At 52.5% G+C, this 17,595-nt stretch overlaps 1 protein-coding gene and 1 non-coding gene across 4 annotated transcripts; both read left to right on the top strand.

The window, feature by feature from the left end:
• The first annotated feature begins 11 nt into the window (after positions 1–11).
• PRRC2A (proline rich coiled-coil 2A) lies at positions 12–16,821 on the top strand. 3 transcript variants are annotated; one of them, XM_003944345.4, is made up of 31 exons: positions 12–200; positions 2,075–2,249; positions 3,038–3,215; positions 3,567–3,666; positions 3,758–3,830; positions 4,395–4,538; positions 4,684–4,835; positions 5,011–5,090; positions 5,239–5,381; positions 5,987–6,077; positions 6,196–6,412; positions 6,975–7,449; positions 8,505–8,695; positions 8,924–9,221; positions 9,606–9,816; positions 10,160–12,034; positions 12,420–12,688; positions 12,901–13,031; positions 13,275–13,404; positions 13,511–13,596; positions 13,802–14,026; positions 14,181–14,321; positions 14,444–14,515; positions 14,632–14,799; positions 15,018–15,100; positions 15,255–15,465; positions 15,557–15,652; positions 15,772–15,984; positions 16,098–16,192; positions 16,291–16,381; positions 16,487–16,821. In XM_003944345.4, the coding sequence occupies exons 2-31, from the start codon at positions 2,138–2,140 to the stop codon at positions 16,625–16,627; spliced, it is 6,492 nt and encodes a 2,163-aa protein (XP_003944394.2). In that variant the 5' UTR covers positions 12–200; positions 2,075–2,137; the 3' UTR covers positions 16,628–16,821. The 3 variants fall into 3 exon arrangements, with proteins under 3 accessions (XP_003944394.2, XP_074254346.1, XP_003944395.2); XM_074398245.1 differs by having other exon boundaries at positions 2,038–2,219; XM_003944346.4 differs by having other exon boundaries at positions 2,038–2,249.
• Positions 2,407–2,538, top strand: LOC120363491 (small nucleolar RNA SNORA38). Its single transcript, XR_005579036.1, has one exon. It is a non-coding gene; the product is annotated as a small nucleolar RNA SNORA38 (small nucleolar RNA).
• Positions 16,822–17,595: the final 774 nt, after the last annotated feature.

Raw genomic sequence — 17,595 nt, 5'->3', positions numbered from 1 at the left:
GGAGGTGGGAGGTGGGGGGGTGCTCCCGGGGGCGGCGGTTGCCCGGATGGGCCGTTAGTCGGAGCTCAGCCGCGGAGTGAGCTAGGGAGACGGGAGGAGCCGAACCCGGCGCCATCCGCCGCCATCCTCCCCCGCCCCACCGCCATCCCGTCCCGGGGAACCCCTAGGTCCCGGTCCCGGATCCCCGCACACCCGGCCAGGTGAGTCTGGGTGAACCGTGCGCTGACGCTCTTTTCCGGCGCGGGTGCGGTTGTGGCGGAGGCGGCGGCGGCGGCGGTGACGGCGGCGGTGGCGGGCCCGGGGGGAGGAGAAGCTGCCATTAGCCGCCGCCATTTTGTCCTCCGCTGCCGGGCCTGCCCGCCCCTCCCCCTCTGGTACCTCTACTCCGGGACCCGCACCTCTGGCCGCTCATTCAGGATCCACAGTCTGCCCCTACCCACCCACTGTCTTGGCTTCAGGGGATGACCCTTGCGCCTGGGCCGTAACTCCCCACCTTCTGCTGCGCTCCTGGCTTCTCACCCCCATCTATGGGCCCCCTCCCCCGCTGCCGTCCTGGGGTGGGCCGCGCCCGAAGCTTCTCCTCTCCGAAGGGCTCTTTTCCTCCATGTTGGACCCCCCTCCTATCACTTAGCGCTGTGGCCCCCCCCCGGACGCCCCTCTTCATGTCGAGCCACTCCCACTCTAGAACCCTGCTTTTAACCCGCATCTTTGCTTTCTATGTTGCTCAGTCGCGCTGTGTCTGCTTTTTCATTTTTTTCTATTCCTCGTCTCCTTTATACCCCATCCCCTTTTTTCTTTTTGGGTCTTTGCCCTCTAACTTCGTTCTCTACATCCTTTCTTTGCCATTCTGCTTCCATGTATTTTCCACCTGCTTTCGTATTCATTCTTTTTTGTTAGTTTTGGTCTGATCACTACATGATCCTTTTCTTTCTTTTCCCTTCATATATTTATTTTCACAGATTGGTCTCCTTAAATACCTTCGAAGCTACATTCATCTTATCTCTGGCTTGTCATAAAGTTCACTCTCCCCAATTTTGGCTTTCATTCTGGGCTTGTCTGGATTTCCTTGCTTTTTCCCCCCCACCATTTCTCGTCTCCTTACACTGTTCCTGTCCGTAAACGAATGCCTGGTCACTCTGGAATGGACTGAGAGACATGTCCGGCTTGCTTAGGGAGCTAGAAGTATCAAGGAGAGAAACACTGGTGATAGACATTTTTAATGAGGATAGGAAAACGAAGATGGCTTTGGCCTTGGCCTTCTGTTTCTGGCCCATAGTGCTCTCAAGGTGGCTCCATAAAGCTTTGTTTTTCTCAGTTCTTCACATGGTAAAACAGTGTTTCACCTGGAAGCGATTTTTTCCAGTAACCAATATAGGAGCAAGTTTAGGAAAAGATGGGATATTTCAAATACTTGGGGTTCCTATAGTCTGGGAATTTGTAGAGCCCCAGTTCTATGAGGATTTCTCTGGTACCAACCCCCATTCCGGCTGAGCAAGCTCATAAAATCCTTTAACTCCCAGCATACCTTCTTGCAAACCTTCCCAGATGCACACGAGGCTGCTGGGCAGGGAACCTGGGGTACAGGGTCCTGGGGTATGATTAGGTAGTTGGTCTCTAATAAATAGGGAATCTAAAGTGCTGTTTCAGTTCTTCTATGGTGGAATTGCATACTGCTTTTTTAGTTTTCTCTTGCTTGAATTTGTTTGCCCTGTTGTAAGTCTCTGAAATGATTTTGGTGAAGAGAAGAGACTATTACTTGTAAGGAATGAAAAGGCTGTTATCCTTTGTAGAGTGGCACAGAGGGCACAGAGTTTTTATACTAGGAGAATACTGGATTTTTACTTCGATTTCCTTAGCAAAGGTGTCTGGGGGAAAGGAGGGAGCATGGCATTTGGGCTGTGTGGGAGCTAAGTCGATCGTGGTCTCTCAGAGTGGGCAGCTTACATAGACTGGAGAAAAGACACCAGAGGGCCTCATATCTGAATCCCTAATGAGAATACAAGAGAATTTTTTAAACTTCTGTTATGGTCTGTACAGGGGACAGAGACTGAGACACTTGCTGTCTGGCCCACAGGCTCCGGCACGTTTTGGGGGAGGTGCCTGCAGGACCCAACATACTCAATGAGCTTCCAGCGCAATGTCCGATCGCTCGGGGCCGACTGCCAAGGGAAAGGATGGAAAGAAGTATTCCTCGCTCAACCTGTTTGATACGTATAAGGGCAAGTCCTTAGAGATCCAGAAACCCGCTGGTGAGGGTCCTGCAAAGGATACTTCTGATGGTTGGAAACTAGGCATGAATGGGCCATATGTTTTGGAGCTCTTTGAAGAGAAGAGGTTGTAGTACAGATACCAAAAGACTAGAGGGTCCTTTCAAGGGGGCGTGGGCTCTGGGTGAACATCAAGTTACCCTCCTACAAAGGTGTGTCTGTGGTTGCCTGTCTTTGGACACGTAAGAATTGGAGGCAAAGAAATGTGGACTTGGGAAAGTCTGAGGCCAGCTTGCCGCTTGGAGCCTCATGATCAACCGATGCCACAGAAACATTGAATGTTACATATCTCATCATTCTTGATAGGGATTTCAGAGATTTTTTTTATTTTTGAGACAGAGTTTCACTCTTGTTGCCCAGGCTGGAGTGCAGTGGCCCAATCTTGACTCACTGCAACCTCTGCCTCCTGGGTTCAAGCGATTCTCCTGCCTCAGCCTCCTGAGTGGCTGGGATTACAGGCATGCACCACCATGCCTGATGCCTGGCGCCTGGCTAATTTTGTATTTTAGTAGAGACGGTTTCACCGTGTTGGTCAGGCTGGTCTCGAACTCTCATTTTGGCCTCCCAATGTGCTGGGATTACAGGCGTGAGCCACCTCACTTGGACCGATTTCAGAGATTATTAAGGGCAGCAGAAGGGATCCTTTCTAAGAGAAGTTTGGAGGAAGTGGGTAATAAAATATTCAAGATGTATAAATGTGGCCCACAGTGGGAGGCCATCAGATTTCCCATACAAGGCATTTTTGACCGTCTCTCCATCTTTTTCTCTAGTTGCCCCTCGCCATGGCCTGCAGAGTCTTGGGAAAGTTGCCATTGCCCGGCGTATGCCACCTCCAGCCAACCTTCCAAGCCTGAAAGCCGAGAACAAAGGCAATGACCCCAATGTCTCACTAGTGCCAAAAGACGGAACAGGATGGGCAAGCAAACAGGAGCAGTCCGACCCCAAGAGGTAAGCAGAGGCTTGGGGGACCTAGAGTCATGAGTATTCTAACTTGAACTTCAGGGAGAGCTGGGGCTTGGTTTATCCCAGCCACACAAGAACCAGAGACAAAGGAGGAGGTTCCTTTCTTATCTGTAGTAGGTTTCTTGTTAGGTAACTAATGAATGATGCCTTTAGCTTTTTGTCTTGGAGAGAAAGCATGAAGAAACAGATGACAGCCTACAAAGGATGACAAAATTATTTTGTCCTTAATTTGTAAATGGCAGCAATGGGCAGAGTTTCAGTCCTAAGTCTCCACCAGCTGGGAGAAGTCGGGGAGGCATCGTTGACCTGAATAACCTTCCCATTTTATCCCCTCAGTTCCGATGCCTCAACCGCTCAGCCGCCGGAATCGCAGCCACTGCCGGCTTCACAGACGCCTGCCTCCAGCCAGCCGAAACGACCCCCAGCAGCCCCCGAGGTACCTGGAGAACTGGAGGGGTTGGGGGAAGAATGGCTCATAGATGCCCCACCCACATCATCATTTATCATCTCTTTGAACACTTCCCCAGAACACTCCTTCGGTTCCAAGCGGGGTAAAGTCCTGGGCACAAGCCAGCATCACCCATGGAGCACATGGAGATGGTGAGTGCAGCACTGTTTGGGGAGCTGTGTCTGGGCACCATGGGATGCATGACCCCTGCACTGTATTTTCAGCAAAGTGACCTTGGTCCTCTTTGACTAAATCTAAGATAACCTATATTCAGTTTCCTGAAGGCACATGAGCAATTTAAGTCTCACTGTCTCACTTTTTTTTTTTTTTTTTTTTTGAGATGGAGTTTCGCTGGAGTGCAGTGGCACAGTCTTGGCTCACTGCACCCTCCGCCTCCAAGGTTCGAGCGATTCTCCTGCCTCAGCCTCCCAAGTAGCTAGGATTACAGGCACACGCCACCACGCCAGACTGATTTTTGTATTTTTAGTGCTGGGATTACAGGCGTGAGCCACTGTGCCCAGCCAAGTCTCACTCTTACGTGATAGAGTGTAGTGGTCCCAGAACTGACTTTCTTTGCGAATAAGCAGTTACTCTGTAGGGGCGTAAGTTTGAACGCAGGAAACCTGATGATCTGATACCTGTCAGAGCCTTCCACTCTTAAGCATGTCCTTGGTAAATGTACTTCTGTTTCCCATTCTGCATCCCCATCTTAATAGGTGGAAGGGCATCAAGCCTACTGTCGCGATTCTCTCGAGAGGAATTTCCGACCCTGCAGGCGGCTGGCGACCAGGACAAGGCTGCCAAGGAAAGGGAGTCTGCCGAACAGTCGTCTGGGCCCGGACCAAGCCTCCGCCCCCAAAGTGAGTGGCTGCCTTTTGGCCAAGACATTACCTGTTCCATCTCAGCTAAGTGCTGACTTAACTCACTTTCCTCCCCATCACTTTCACCTACGTTCACTTGCCCTCCTAATCATTGATACCTCTCTCTACCTTTTCCAAAATACAGATTCTACAACTTGGAGGGACGGAGGTGGGCGTGGCCCTGATGAGCTGGAGGGCCCGGACTCCAAACTTCATCATGGTCATGATCCCCGGGGGGCGCTGCAGCCTTCAGGCCCACCCCAGTTCCCTCCCTACCGCGGAATGATGCCGCCTTTCGTGAGTCTTGGTGTCTTGTAGCGATTACACTGGAGGCTGGAGACCTAGGAATCAAGACTTAGTCTTTGGCCTATGAGATAGAAGGGAGGGTGGGAGGATGATTGATAGCAGGATTAAGGAGCTGGAAGGGTATGTGACTGTCCCTCTGAGCAGCTATTGTTGGATCCTTTTACAGATGTATCCCCCATATCTCCCGTTCCCTCCGCCCTATGGACCCCAGGGGCCTTACCGATACCCCACTCCTGATGGGCCCAGGTGAGCAATCCAGGTCTGGGTTTGTGGTTATGGGCAGGGGAAGCTTATTGGGGGAGGAGATGGTTTTCTAGCCAGGAGCCTCAGTCTAGGATCACTCTCGCATGTGGTTATACAACTTGCCATCTTTCATTTTCTTTTCTGTACACAGCCGTTTTCCCCGTGTGGCAGGCCCCCGAGGCTCAGGGCCACCAATGCGCCTAGTAGAGCCTGTGGGTCGTCCCTCTATTCTCAAAGAGGATAATCTCAAAGAGTTTGATCAATTGGATCAGGAGAATGATGATGGTTGGGCAGGTAAATGGATATTAAGGGTCAAGAACTTGGATCTTGAAAGGCAAAACCTGATGAAAATATAAGAGGGTTATGTGGGTGAAAGGCAGACATTGAAGGGTAGGGAAGGCCGGGCCCAGTGGCTCACATCTGTAATCCCAGTGCTTTTGGGGTGTGAGGTGAGAGGGATTGCTTTGAAGCCAGGAGTTCAGGACCAGCCTGGGCAACACAGCAAGATCCCCACCTCTACATAAGTTTTAAAAATTAGTTAGGTGTGGAGCATGCATTTGTGGTCCCAGCTGCTCTGGAGTCTGAGGTGGGATTGCTTGAGCCCAGGAGTTGGAGGTCAGAGGAGCTATGATTATCCCACTGCAATCCATCCTGGGCAACAGAGCAAGACTTTAATCTCTTAAAAGAAAAAAAATAGAAGGGTAGGGGAGGTACACGGAGGGGGAATACCAAGTCCTGGCAAAGTGGTGAGAGAAATAAGAAAGACAAGACATTGGTGGATCTAGACTTCAGAGGGAGGGTGTTGGCATTGGTAGTACATCTTGTTACATAGTTGCAGGCTACCTCCTGAGATTGGAGAGCAGAATGCTTGCTTTACTAATATTCATATTTTTCCTCAGGGGCCCATGAAGAGGTTGACTACACTGAAAAACTCAAGTTCAGCGATGAGGAAGATGGGCGAGACTCTGATGAGGAGGGAGCTGAGGGCCAGTGAGTTAGGGCCATCAGGGGAGAGGAGGAGGGATCTTGGTTTGTCTTTCGATAATGTACTCTTAGAGGAGTGTATTAGTTGCAGCTGGTTCTAATTCCACTGTTGATCTGCTCACAGCAAGGATTCCCAGTCAGCTTCTGGTGAGGAACGGCCCCCTGAAGCAGATGGCAAAAAGGGCAACTCTCCTGGCAGTGAACCGCCCCCTCCTAAGACGGCCTGGGCAGAAACCTCTCGGCCTCCAGAGACAGAACCAGGACCTCCTGCCCCAAAGCCTCCCCCACCCCCACCTCACCGGGGCCCCACCGGGAACTGGGGTCCCCCTGGGGACTACCCAGTGAGTGTCTACAATAAGGGATTGAGAGGGTCAGCTGTGGGAGATTAATGTCAGCTGAGTAATTGAAGCAGTTGTAACAGACGAGAAAGGGGTGCTTAAAATGTGCTGTGTGAAGTGCCAGGCTGCAGAATACCTCTGGAAAGCTTGGAAATATCATTGGTGATACGGGAATCTGGGTAAGAAGTGAGAAACTGGGGTGCCAGTAAGGAAAGAAGAACAAGAAGGCCTGGGTGTGTGTGTTTCTGAAGGAGAGAGGGAACAGAAAAAGAGACGGGTGGCTAGACGGTTGGATCTGGTAGTGTGTATCTGTAGTTGAAGCAATGAGCAGGCTGAAGCAGAAGGATCACTTGAGCCCAGGAGTTCAAGACCAGCCTGGGCAACATAGCAAGACCTGGTCTCAAACAGGACAAGGGTAATGAATTTGTCATCACCCAGAGAGATCAACCCCAAGGCCTGGGTCCTTGCATCTTGCAAGTAGCGACAATTGATTGGTCTGTGAAAGAGATAGTAGAAAGCATAGTAACTGATACTCCTGGCCCTGCTGGGTCTTGCCAATTGACAGGATCGTGGGGGCCCTCCCTGCAAGCCCCCAGCACCTGAAGATGAGGATGAAGCATGGCGGCAGCGACGAAAGCAGTCATCATCTGAGATTTCCCTGGCAGTGGAGCGCGCCCGGCGACGGCGAGAAGAGGAGGAGCGGCGCATGCAGGAAGAGCGCCGGGCAGCCTGTGCTGAGAAGCTCAAGCGGCTTGATGAAAAGTTTGGGGCACCTGACAAGCGGCTCAAAGCAGAGCCTGCTCCACCACCCGCTGCCCCTTCTACCCCAGCTCCACCACCTGCAGTCCCCAAAGAACTCCCTGCACCTCCTGCTCCACCACCGGCATCAGCCCCAGCACCAGAGAAAGAACCTGAAGAGCCAGCACAGACCCCTCCTGCTCAATCTACTCCTACTCCAGGTGTGGCTCTGGCTCCCACTCTGGTGAGTGGTGGTGGCAGTACCAGTAGCACCAGCAGTGGCAGCTTCGAAGCCGGCCCAGGTATGCAAATACGGGGATAGGTAACTATCAGATGTCAGATCTCTGCTTCAAGTTGCTTAAAGGTGCAGGGTGGTAAGGCTGGAGGTAAATGAAATAGAAGGCAGTTGTTTTGGTTTATTGGACTGTCAGTGATAGAGTGTCCTGTCATTTGTGTATCTGAAGGAAGGTTTTGTTGTCTGAAATCCTAAATTGTGGACTTAAAACCATTTCCTGGACAAGTACTGTGGCTCATGCCTGTAATCCCAACACTTAGGGAGGCTTGGGGTGGAGGATTGCTTTGAGTCTTAGAGTTTGAGACCAACCAGGGCAACAAAGCAAGACCCCATCAACCAGGCACAGTGGCTCACATCTGTAATTTCAGCACTTTGGGAGGCAGAGGTGTGTGGATCACGAGGTCTGGGCAATACGGTAAAACTCTCTATCTCTACTAAAAGAATATAAAACTTTGCTGGGCGTGGTCGTGTACGCCAGTAATCCCAACTACTGAGGAGGCTGAGGCGGGAGAATCAATTGAACCCAGGAGGTGGAGATTGCAGTGAGCTGAGACCTTGCTGTTGCACTCCAGCCTGGGTGACAGAGCAAGACTCTGTGTCTCCCCCCCCCCCCCCCAAAAAGAAAAGACTGTCTCACAAGAGATACATAAGTAAAAATAAAAACCATTTCCTTTAGGTCAAGACTGAAGAAAGTGCTGTTATTTTAATGGTTTCATAGAAGTTAATGCCCTCATTGTAGGCTCATAGGAGGCCATGAAGTGCTTTTGTGGATCTTAAGTGGGAGGGGCTTCAATAGAATAGATGTTGAGTAGAGTAGCTCAGTCTAATTTAGGGAAGGGAGTTGGTCCTCCTCAAAATGATTTACACAAGTGCTGGGGACCTGGGTAGTACAGTTAGGAAAGTATTCTCTAATCTGCCAGAAAAGGATTTTAAAAAAGAAAAAAAAAAAATGAGAGAAGGGAGTTAGAGGTGAGACCTGATATTTCTGGGGTGTTCATGGAGTATGTCTATTGCTGGACTAGGTCACTCTGTTGTTGTTGTTGTTGCTGTTTTTCAATGCAGTGGAACCGCAACTTCCCTCAAAAGAGGGTCCTGAACCGCCAGAAGAGGTCCCTCCTCCTACCACACCCCCAGCTCCAAAGGTGGAACCCAAGGGTGATGGGATTGGTCCCCCCCGCCAGCCCCCTAGTCAGGGCTTGGGCTACCCCAAATATCAGAAGTCATTGCCTCCTCGTTTCCAGCGGCAGCAGCAAGTAAGATCAAGTTACTTTTCTAAGGGCTGCTATTCTTCCTGGCTTCTGTTAATTCTTTCTGGCTTCAGTATTTAATTCTGCTTATAAATTACCTTCTGAGTGTCTGCTGCTTTGTCCAGTTGTCTTCATTGTCACACAATTTCCCCAATCTGATTTTTTCTTTTCTTTGCTGATTGCTTTGTCCCTGTGTGCCTTGAGCCTCTCTCATCCTGTCTTTCCTTTTTCTAGGAGCAGTTTCTGAAGCAACAGCAGCAGCAGCAGTGGCAGCAGCATCAACAGGGCTCTGCCCCTCCTACCCCAGTTCCCCCATCACCACCACAGCCTGTGACCCTGGGGGCCGTGCCAGCTCCACAGGCTCCTCCACCGCCCCCCAAGGCCCTGTACCCAGGTGCTCTGGGCCGGCCCCCACCTATGCCCCCAATGAACTTTGATCCCCGATGGATGATGATTCCTCCTTATGTGGACCCTCGGCTCCTCCAGGGTCGGCCCCCTCTAGACTTCTACCCTCCTGGAGTGCATCCCTCTGGTAAGGGGTTGTGGGAGGAGTAGTGGGAAACAGGAAAGCCCCATCTTAGGAGTAGGATAAAAGTGTCTTGCTGTGACCTTGGTATGATAGGTTTTAGTAGTGAAGAGGGAAGGATATATGCTTACTGCTGAGATAGCTCTTGTTTCATAAATGGGGTTGGTTAAGAAATAAGCAGTAGTCCTTCATTGTCCGGGATATTTAGGGTGGATTGATTGTTTTGTAGGAAAGCTGAGTGGATAGTGTTATACAAGAGCAGGCAAGGCCGAGACCTGCTGGGAACAAGGGATGGAAGAGCTGACTTGACAGGGAGGACTAGACTGGGGAGATGCCTTTTGGTCTGGAGGACCTATGACATGAAAAGTATTTGTTCTTTTGTTTCTTCAGGCCTAGTTCCCCGAGAGCGCTCAGACAGCGGGGGCTCAAGCTCAGAGCCATTTGACCGTCATGCAGCCCCCATGTTACGGGAACGGGGCACTCCACCAGTGGATCCAAAGTTGGCCTGGGTAGGAGATGTCTTCACCACCACACCCACTGACCCCCGCCCACTTACCTCACCATTGCGCCAGGCTGCGGATGAGGATGACAAGGGGATGAGGTGAGTCTTGGTCATAAGAAATGGTTGAGTTCATAGGATCTAGGCCTAGGAGAAAGGTACTTTGAGTTAGTGGTAGGGATAGGAATGAACAGGAAAGGAGGCTGGATGCAGTAGCTCCCACCTGTAATCCCAGCATTTTAGGAGGCTAAGGCGAGATGATGGCTTGAGCCCAGGAGTTTGAGACCAGCCTGGGCAAGTAGATGCAATCGCTGAAAAAAAAAAAAAAAAAGAAAAAAAAGAAAAACAGTAAAAGAGAGTTTAGATCATAATAAAGTGTTGTTTTTCCACCTAGTTCTGGTTTTCCTGAGATACTTATTTCCATTCTTTCTGTCTCCCTCTTCAGGAGCGAGACTCCTCCAGTACCTCCCCCACCACCCTATCTGGCCAGTTATCCAGGCTTTCCTGAGAATGGAGCCCCTGGGCCCCCAATCTCTCGCTTTTCTATGGAGGAACCAGCTCCCACTGGGCCCCGTCCACTCCCCTGGCCCCCAGGCAGTGATGAAGTGGCCAAGATACAAACTCCACCACCCAAGAAGGAGTCCCCTAAGGAGGAGACTGCACAGCTGACAGGGCCAGAAGCAGGCCGAAAGCCTGCCCGTGGAGTTGGAAGTGGAGGCCAGGGCCCCCCACCACCACGCAGAGAGAGTCGCACGGAGACTCGCTGGGGCCCTCGTCCAGGCAGCAGTCGTCGTGGAATCCCTCCAGAGGAGCCAGGGGCCGCACCCCGCCGGGCTGGGCCCATAAAGAAACCCCCACCGCCTACAAAAGTCGAAGAGCTGCCTCCCAAGCCCCTCGAACAGGGGGATGAAACCCTCAAAGCCCCAAAGCCAGACCCACTCAAAATAGCCAAGGGAAAGCTAGGGGGCCCCAAAGATACCCCTCCCAGTGGGAATCTTTCCCCTGCCCCAAGGCTTCGGAGGGACTATTCTTACGAAAGAGTGGGTCCTACTTCTTGCCGGGGTCGGGGCCGAGGCGAGTATTTTGCCAGAGGGAGGGGTTTTCGGGGGACCTATGGGGGACGAGGGCGAGGAGCCCGAAGCCGGGAGTTCCGCAGTTACCGAGAGTTCCGAGGAGACGATGGGCGTGGAGGTGGGACAGGGGGACCAAACCACCCTCCTGCTCCCCGAGGCCGTACTGCCAGCGAGACTCGGAGCGAAGGCTCAGAATATGAAGAAATTCCCAAGCGGCGCCGGCAGCGGGGCTCAGAAACGGGCAGCGAGACCCATGAGAGTGATCTGGCTCCCTCAGACAAGGAGGCCCCCCCACCCAAGGAGGGAACACTCACCCAGGGCCCTCTTGCTCCCCCACCGCCAGGAGCCCCACCTTCACCAGCCCCAGCCCGGTTCTCCACTGCCCGGGGTGGGCGGGTCTTCACTCCCAGAGGGGTGCCGTCTCGCAGGGGCCGTGGGGGAGGGAGGCCCCCTCCTCCAGTTTGTCCAGGCTGGAGCCCTCCAGCCAAGTCACTGGCTCCCAAGAAACCTCCCACAGGTCCTTTACCACCAAACAAGGAGCCTTTGAAAGAGAAGTTGATCCCAGGGCCTCTCTCCCCAATGGCGCGCGGGGGCGGCAGTGGAGGCAGCAACATGGGCATAGGTGTGGAAGATGGGGAGCGACCCCGAAGGAGGCGACATGGGAGGGCTCAGCAGCAGGATAAACCACCTCGTTTCCGGAGGCTGAAACAGGAGCGGGAGAATGCTGCCAGGGGGACTGAGGGCAAGCCCTCTGCAACCTTTCCAGCCTCCACACCTGGACCCGAGGAGGCTCTCACAGCAGTCACGGTGGCCCCACCGCCTCGCCGGGCAGCTGCCAAGTCTCCTGATCTGTCAAACCAGAACTCGGACCAAGCCAATGAGGAATGGGAGACTGCATCAGAGAGCAGCGACTTTGCCAGTGAGCGCCGGGGGGACAAAGAGGCACCCCCACCAGCACTGCTAACACCCAAAGCTGTGGGAACTCCTGGGGGAGGTGGAGCTGGAGCCATACCAGGCATTTCAGCCATGTCCCGTGGAGATCTGAGCCAGAGAGCCAAGGATTTGAGTAAACGAAGCTTCTCGAGTCAGCGGCCAGGGATGGAACGGCAGAACCGGCGCCCTGGCCCAGGGGGTAAGGCTGGCAGCAGCAGCAGCAGCAGCAGTGGAGGAGGAGGTGGTGGTCCTGGAGGAAGGACTGGGCCAGGACGAGGTGACAAGAGGAGCTGGCCGTCTCCCAAGAACCGAAGGTGGGTAGGGACAAACTTAAATTTACGATGGTTTAAAAATTGGAGGAGGGGAAGTAAAACATGAGGGAAAGATAAGTTTGGGTGCAATGGAGATTGTGGCCTGAGGAGCCATGGACTCAGAATGTCAGTAGGATGTCAGTCTGGTTAAGGTAACTGGAAGGCAGTTGGCTAGGTGATAGAGTCAGGAATACCCATTCATATATTTATTCCCTGTTCTTTGCTTTCCATTCTGTAAACCTGTACACTTAGCAACCCTTAGAAGGAATCAGAAACACCTGCATTTTAATAGGAAAGAGAATGGGTTGTAAACAGAAGTTAGGAAACAGACTTATGGGGAAAAGTAGCAATTTAGTAGATACTGGAGCTAATGCTCTGTTTTCTCCAGTCGTCCTCCAGAGGAGCGTCCCCCGGGGCTTCCCCTGCCTCCCCCACCTCCCAGCAGTTCTGCTGTCTTCCGTCTGGACCAAGTTATCCATAGCAACCCTGCTGGCATCCAACAGGCTCTGGCCCAGCTTAGTAGCCGCCAAGGGAGTGTAACTGCACCAGGGGGGCACCCAAGGCACAAGCCTGGGCCTCCCCAAGCCCCTCAGGGCCCCTCTCCTAGGCCCCCAACCCGATATGAGCCCCAGAGAGCCAACAGCGGCCTCGGTTCTGGTAAGCCGGAGGGGTTTTGGGTGGGAATATCTCCAACTCCAGAGAAGGTCAAGTGCTAGAGGGAGGGGGTGGAGAATCTGGCCTAGGGGCCCTGCTGCTGGGTGGGTTTCTGCAGGGAGCAAGAGTAGAAGAACTGGGAGGTGGAGTAGGGAGGAAAAGCTTAGGGTCAGTGGTGGAGCCAGGCAGATGCTGACAGTTTTTCTCTTCCCCAGAGACCCACTTTGAGGAGCCAGGGCCAATGGCAAGAGGGGTAGGTGGGACTCCCCGGAATCCCACCGGGGTTAGTCCCTTTCCCCCTAAACGTCGGGAGCGGCCTCCCAGAAAACCAGAGCTGCTACAGGAGGTAAGGGATGGGTTTCAGATTGTGCTTCGCTGCACGCTTACTCGTGAAAATTCTTATGTTTTCTCCATTCTTTTTTCTATTTCTCTCAGTTTTTACCCCAGAATCCTCAGTATTAGTCTCCCATGTGTCTCCCTTGTTGCCCCTATACCCCACTCTGTCACCCCACTCTGTCCAGGCTTCCTGTAATTCCCATTTCCCACCCAATTTTATGTTTTGCCTCTCTCTGGCCGCCCTTATCTGTAGGAATCTTTGCCACCTCCTCATAGCTCTGGATTCTTGGGCTCTAAGCCTGAGGGGCCAGGCCCTCAGGCAGAATCCAGAGATACAGGCACGGAGGCCCTGACCCCTCACATCTGGAACCGTTTACATACTGGTGAGTAAAGCTGAGTGAAAGGACTGGGGTAGAAGGGTTAAGAATGAGATGGGCTTATGAACTATCATCTCCTCTCACTTCTTGTGGTTGGTGCTCCCTTCTCCAGCCACTAGCCGAAAGAGTTATCGGCCCAGCTCCATGGAGCCTTGGATGGAGCCCCTGAGTCCTTTTGAGGATGTGGCTGGCACGGAGGTGAGTGAGGGTGGGAGAGTATGCCTGAGCTGGGACTTTTTTGAGCATTGGCCATAGTCCCCCACCTACTCTGGGTTGAGTCTGGAAGCTGTTCCCTCACTTGGTGGTCCCCTTTCTGCAGTTTATCTGTCTAAATGTGTGCATCAGTCAGGTATTGGGGTGCTTTGTACCCTGACTTAACTAGCTCCTTCTCCACTCCTCTCAGATGAGTCAGTCTGACAGTGGGGTGGACCTGAGTGGGGATTCTCAGGTGTCATCAGGTCCCTGCAGCCAGCGAAGTTCCCCTGATGGAGGACTCAAGGGGGCAGCAGAGGGACCCCCCAAGAGGCCTGGAGGCCCCTCACCCCTGAATGCTGTTCCTTGTGAGGGTCCACCTGGCTCTGAACCTCCTAGGAGACCGCCACCTGCCCCCAACGATGGAGACAGAAAGGTAAAAGACCAAAAAAGGGTAAGGGGGATGTTCCCAGGAATCCGACTTTGGCCTTACCTTTCTCTGCTCTTTCCTTCTGCCTGTGTGTTCTGGGCATTCCAATTTGGATTTCCCTTTCCCTCCCCCAACCCACTTTACTGTGTGCCCAATCCAGGAGCTGCCCCGGGAGCAGCCACTGCCCCCTGGCCCCATTGGCACAGAACGATCACAGCGTACAGACCGAGGACCAGAGCCTGGCCCCATTCGGCCATCCCATCGACCTGGTCCCCCCGTCCAGTTTGGCACTAGTGACAAGGTCTGTGTGGGCTGGATCTAGGTATCCTGAGCTGGGTGGAGAGGAGGGAAGGACTAAAGGTGGGATGTAGAGGACACATGTCGATAAGTCATGGGACAATGTCTCCTGCCTTGTGATCACAGGACTCGGACTTACGCCTTGTGGTAGGAGACACCTTAAAAGCAGAGAAGGAGCTAACAGTATCAGTCACTGAGGTAAGTGGGAGTAAGAGTTTGGTGGAAAGGCTCTAGATTTCAGGAGAAGATTGCTGGGTGTGACTAGGGCATCCAGGATGCCAGACATCCCTCTCCACAAGGCCTCTCCTTCCCAGGCCATTCCTATATCCCGAGACTGGGAGCTGCTTCCCAGTGCTGCTGCCTCTGCTGAGCCACAATCCAAGAACCTGGGTTCTGGGCACTGTGGCACAGAGCCCAGCTCCTCAGGCCAGCGCCTGTATCCTGAGGTCTTCTATGGCAGCCCTGGACCTTCCAGTTCTCAGGTGGGCCCCACTTCCCATTGCAGGAGACCTTCAGTAACTATTTCTTTTCTGCCTGCTGTGTATTTATAATCAAGCCTTTCTATGTTGTAGAGTTGTGAAATACAACTTGTTTTTTGTAATTTCATTTTTCTGCCTACTCTTTGCTGCTATGGGTGGGGTGTTGATGTTTTCTTGATCACAGATACTAAAGCTGTTTGAACCCTGCTCCTCTCCTGCAGGTCTCTGGGGGAGCCATGGACTCTCAATTACATCCAAACAGTGGAGGCTTCCGCCCTGGGACACCCTCACTGCATTCTTACAGGTAAGACTCGATGCCTGTGGATAACAGAAAGGACACGGAGATGTGTTTCAGGGGAGAAGGAAGGGGCAGACACAGTTCTAGGGCACCAGAAGCTAGTGGACTTAAGGCATTGCTCAGACTCTGACAATTTCTTCTCCCCACAATTTCTTTTCAGATCACAGCCCCTATACCTAACCCCCGGCCCAGCCCCTCCCTCAGCACTACTCTCTGGGGTAGCTCTCAAGGGCCAGTTTCTAGATTTCTCCACACTACAAGCTGCAGAGCTAGGGAAGTTGCCGGCTGGAGGAGTTCTCTATCCTCCACCTTCCTTCCTCTACTCTACAGCTTTCTGCCCCAGTCCTTTGCCTGACACATCGTTGCTTCAGGTAAGAGGCGGGGCAGGTGTTAGATATCGGGAGACAGGTTGGGGAGAATGATTTCGTGGGGGTTGATGTATTCCTCCCCATTTCCCAACAGGTACGCCAGGATCTGCCATCCCCTTCGGATTTTTATTCTCCTCTGCAGCCTGGTGGCCAAAGTGGCTTTCTCCCTTCAGGGGCTCCTGCCCAACAGGTGTGTTGTATCTTCCTACTTGCCCTTCGTTTCTCGGTCCAGTTGCTGGCTTTGATTTTCCCTGGTTTTCTGACATTCCTCCCTGCCCCCAACATGCACATCCAAATTTCTTGTTACAGATGCTTCTACCCATGGTAGACTCACAGCTGCCTGTGGTGAATTTCGGCTCCCTGCCGCCAGCACCACCTCCTGCCCCACCTCCCCTTTCTCTGTTACCTGTGGGCCCTGCTCTGCAGCCCCCCAGCCTGGCTGTGCGGCCCCCACCTGCCCCTGCTCCTCGGGTGCTGCCTTCACCTGCCAGGCCCTTCCCTGCTAGCTTGGGGCGAGCAGAGGTAAGGTACAGGAACTGAGGGGCTGGGGAGCGCCAAAACTTGGGGCTAGGGATTTCTGTATTTCAAGGCAGGCTGCTCAATGGTTTTTTTTTGTTTGTTTGTTTCCGCCTCAGCTGCATCCAGTGGAACTAAAGCCTTTCCAGGATTATCAAAAACTGAGCAGCAACCTTGGGGGACCTGGGTCATCACGTACTCCCCCAACTGGAAGGTGAAAGGGAATAGGGATGTGGAGTTGCCAAGTACTTCCTTACTTTGGGACCAGGGTCTGGATCCCAGGCTTGCCTTAAAAAGCCCTTCTTCCCTCAGGTCCTTCTCTGGCCTCAATTCCCGTCTCAAGGCCACGCCTTCCACCTACAGTGGAGTCTTCCGCACCCAGCGCATCGACCTTTACCAGCAGGTGAAGCAGAAACCCCTGTAGCCCCAAGTCTAAATTCGCCGGATTTTGTCCTTCCATCCCATCCTCCCACTCTGACTCATTCTTTCACACATGCCTGTGCTCTAGGCCTCCCCACCAGATGCCCTGCGCTGGATACCTAAGCCTTGGGAGCGGACAGGGCCACCTTCTCGAGAAGGGGCTTCCCGACGGGCAGAGGAGCCTGGGTCCCGAGGGGACAAGGAGCCTGGGTTGCCCCCACCCCGCTGAGGGAGTTCCTCTTGCCCCCCACCCCCGGGGCTTGTATATAGATTATAAATATATAAGGGGGAAAGGGGTGGGTGGGGAGGGGTTTTGGGGCTGGGGCCTCACTTCCCCTCCTCCCCCTTCCCCTGGTCCCCCATCCCTGGGGCTGTTTGTTAAAAAAGAATAATAAAAGGATTTAAAAAAATTTCTACAATGATTTCGGTATGGGTTATTTGTTTGCATTATCTTAAAGCATGGTGAGAGTGATTGGTAGTTTGAGTCAGGGAACTATTTGTTACTTATCTCAGTAAGCTGTTGTAACGAAGAACATGGTAATTGTATTGGATCTTTAAATTTTTGTGGGTCGGGAATTTGGCTGTGCTCGCTGGGTAAATCTGCTTTGTGCCAGTGAGTGGTCTCAGCTGGTTCAGTCTGCACCTGACACCTGGGCTGAGCCCAATACGGTTTTTTGCATTATCTGGGTCCGGACGTAATTGGAATTACCAACCAGCGTCTTCATATGGACTCTCTAGCAGGCCTGTTACGTGTCCATGAGCTCATGTTCCAAGTCTAGGTGGAAGCTGCTAAGCTTAGGCCATGCTCAGTTGATCAGCACTAAACTAGCCAAGGTAGAGAAAGGGGGCAGAAGGGACATCAGCTGTATCTCAAAGGACTAGCAAAGAATTTGCAACCATGGAACTTTGGTCCTTTATGATGAACGAACGGGAAGTCTGTTAAGGCCTCAGTGTTGGAGCACATTAAAAAGGCTCTTTGAATTGTATAGACCAGTTCCAGCATTGTTAAACTAAGTGACATTTCACATGGTAACACTGCATGCTAGTTATGCGAAGACTATATTTAGGTCTGCAGCTGCTCAGAAACTTTTTGCTGGATAATTTGAGAGCTCTATCCTAGTGTGCACCTAGAATATGCTCCCAACTAAAACTACAGGTTTTTTGTTTAAAGTGCTTTTGCACAAAAATCTTAATATC

Source organism: Saimiri boliviensis, chromosome 4, assembly GCF_048565385.1.
Source record: "Saimiri boliviensis isolate mSaiBol1 chromosome 4, mSaiBol1.pri, whole genome shotgun sequence".
In the NCBI taxonomy this organism is placed as follows: domain Eukaryota; kingdom Metazoa; phylum Chordata; class Mammalia; order Primates; family Cebidae; genus Saimiri; species Saimiri boliviensis.
This window is presented reverse-complemented; position numbering and strand designations above follow the sequence as displayed.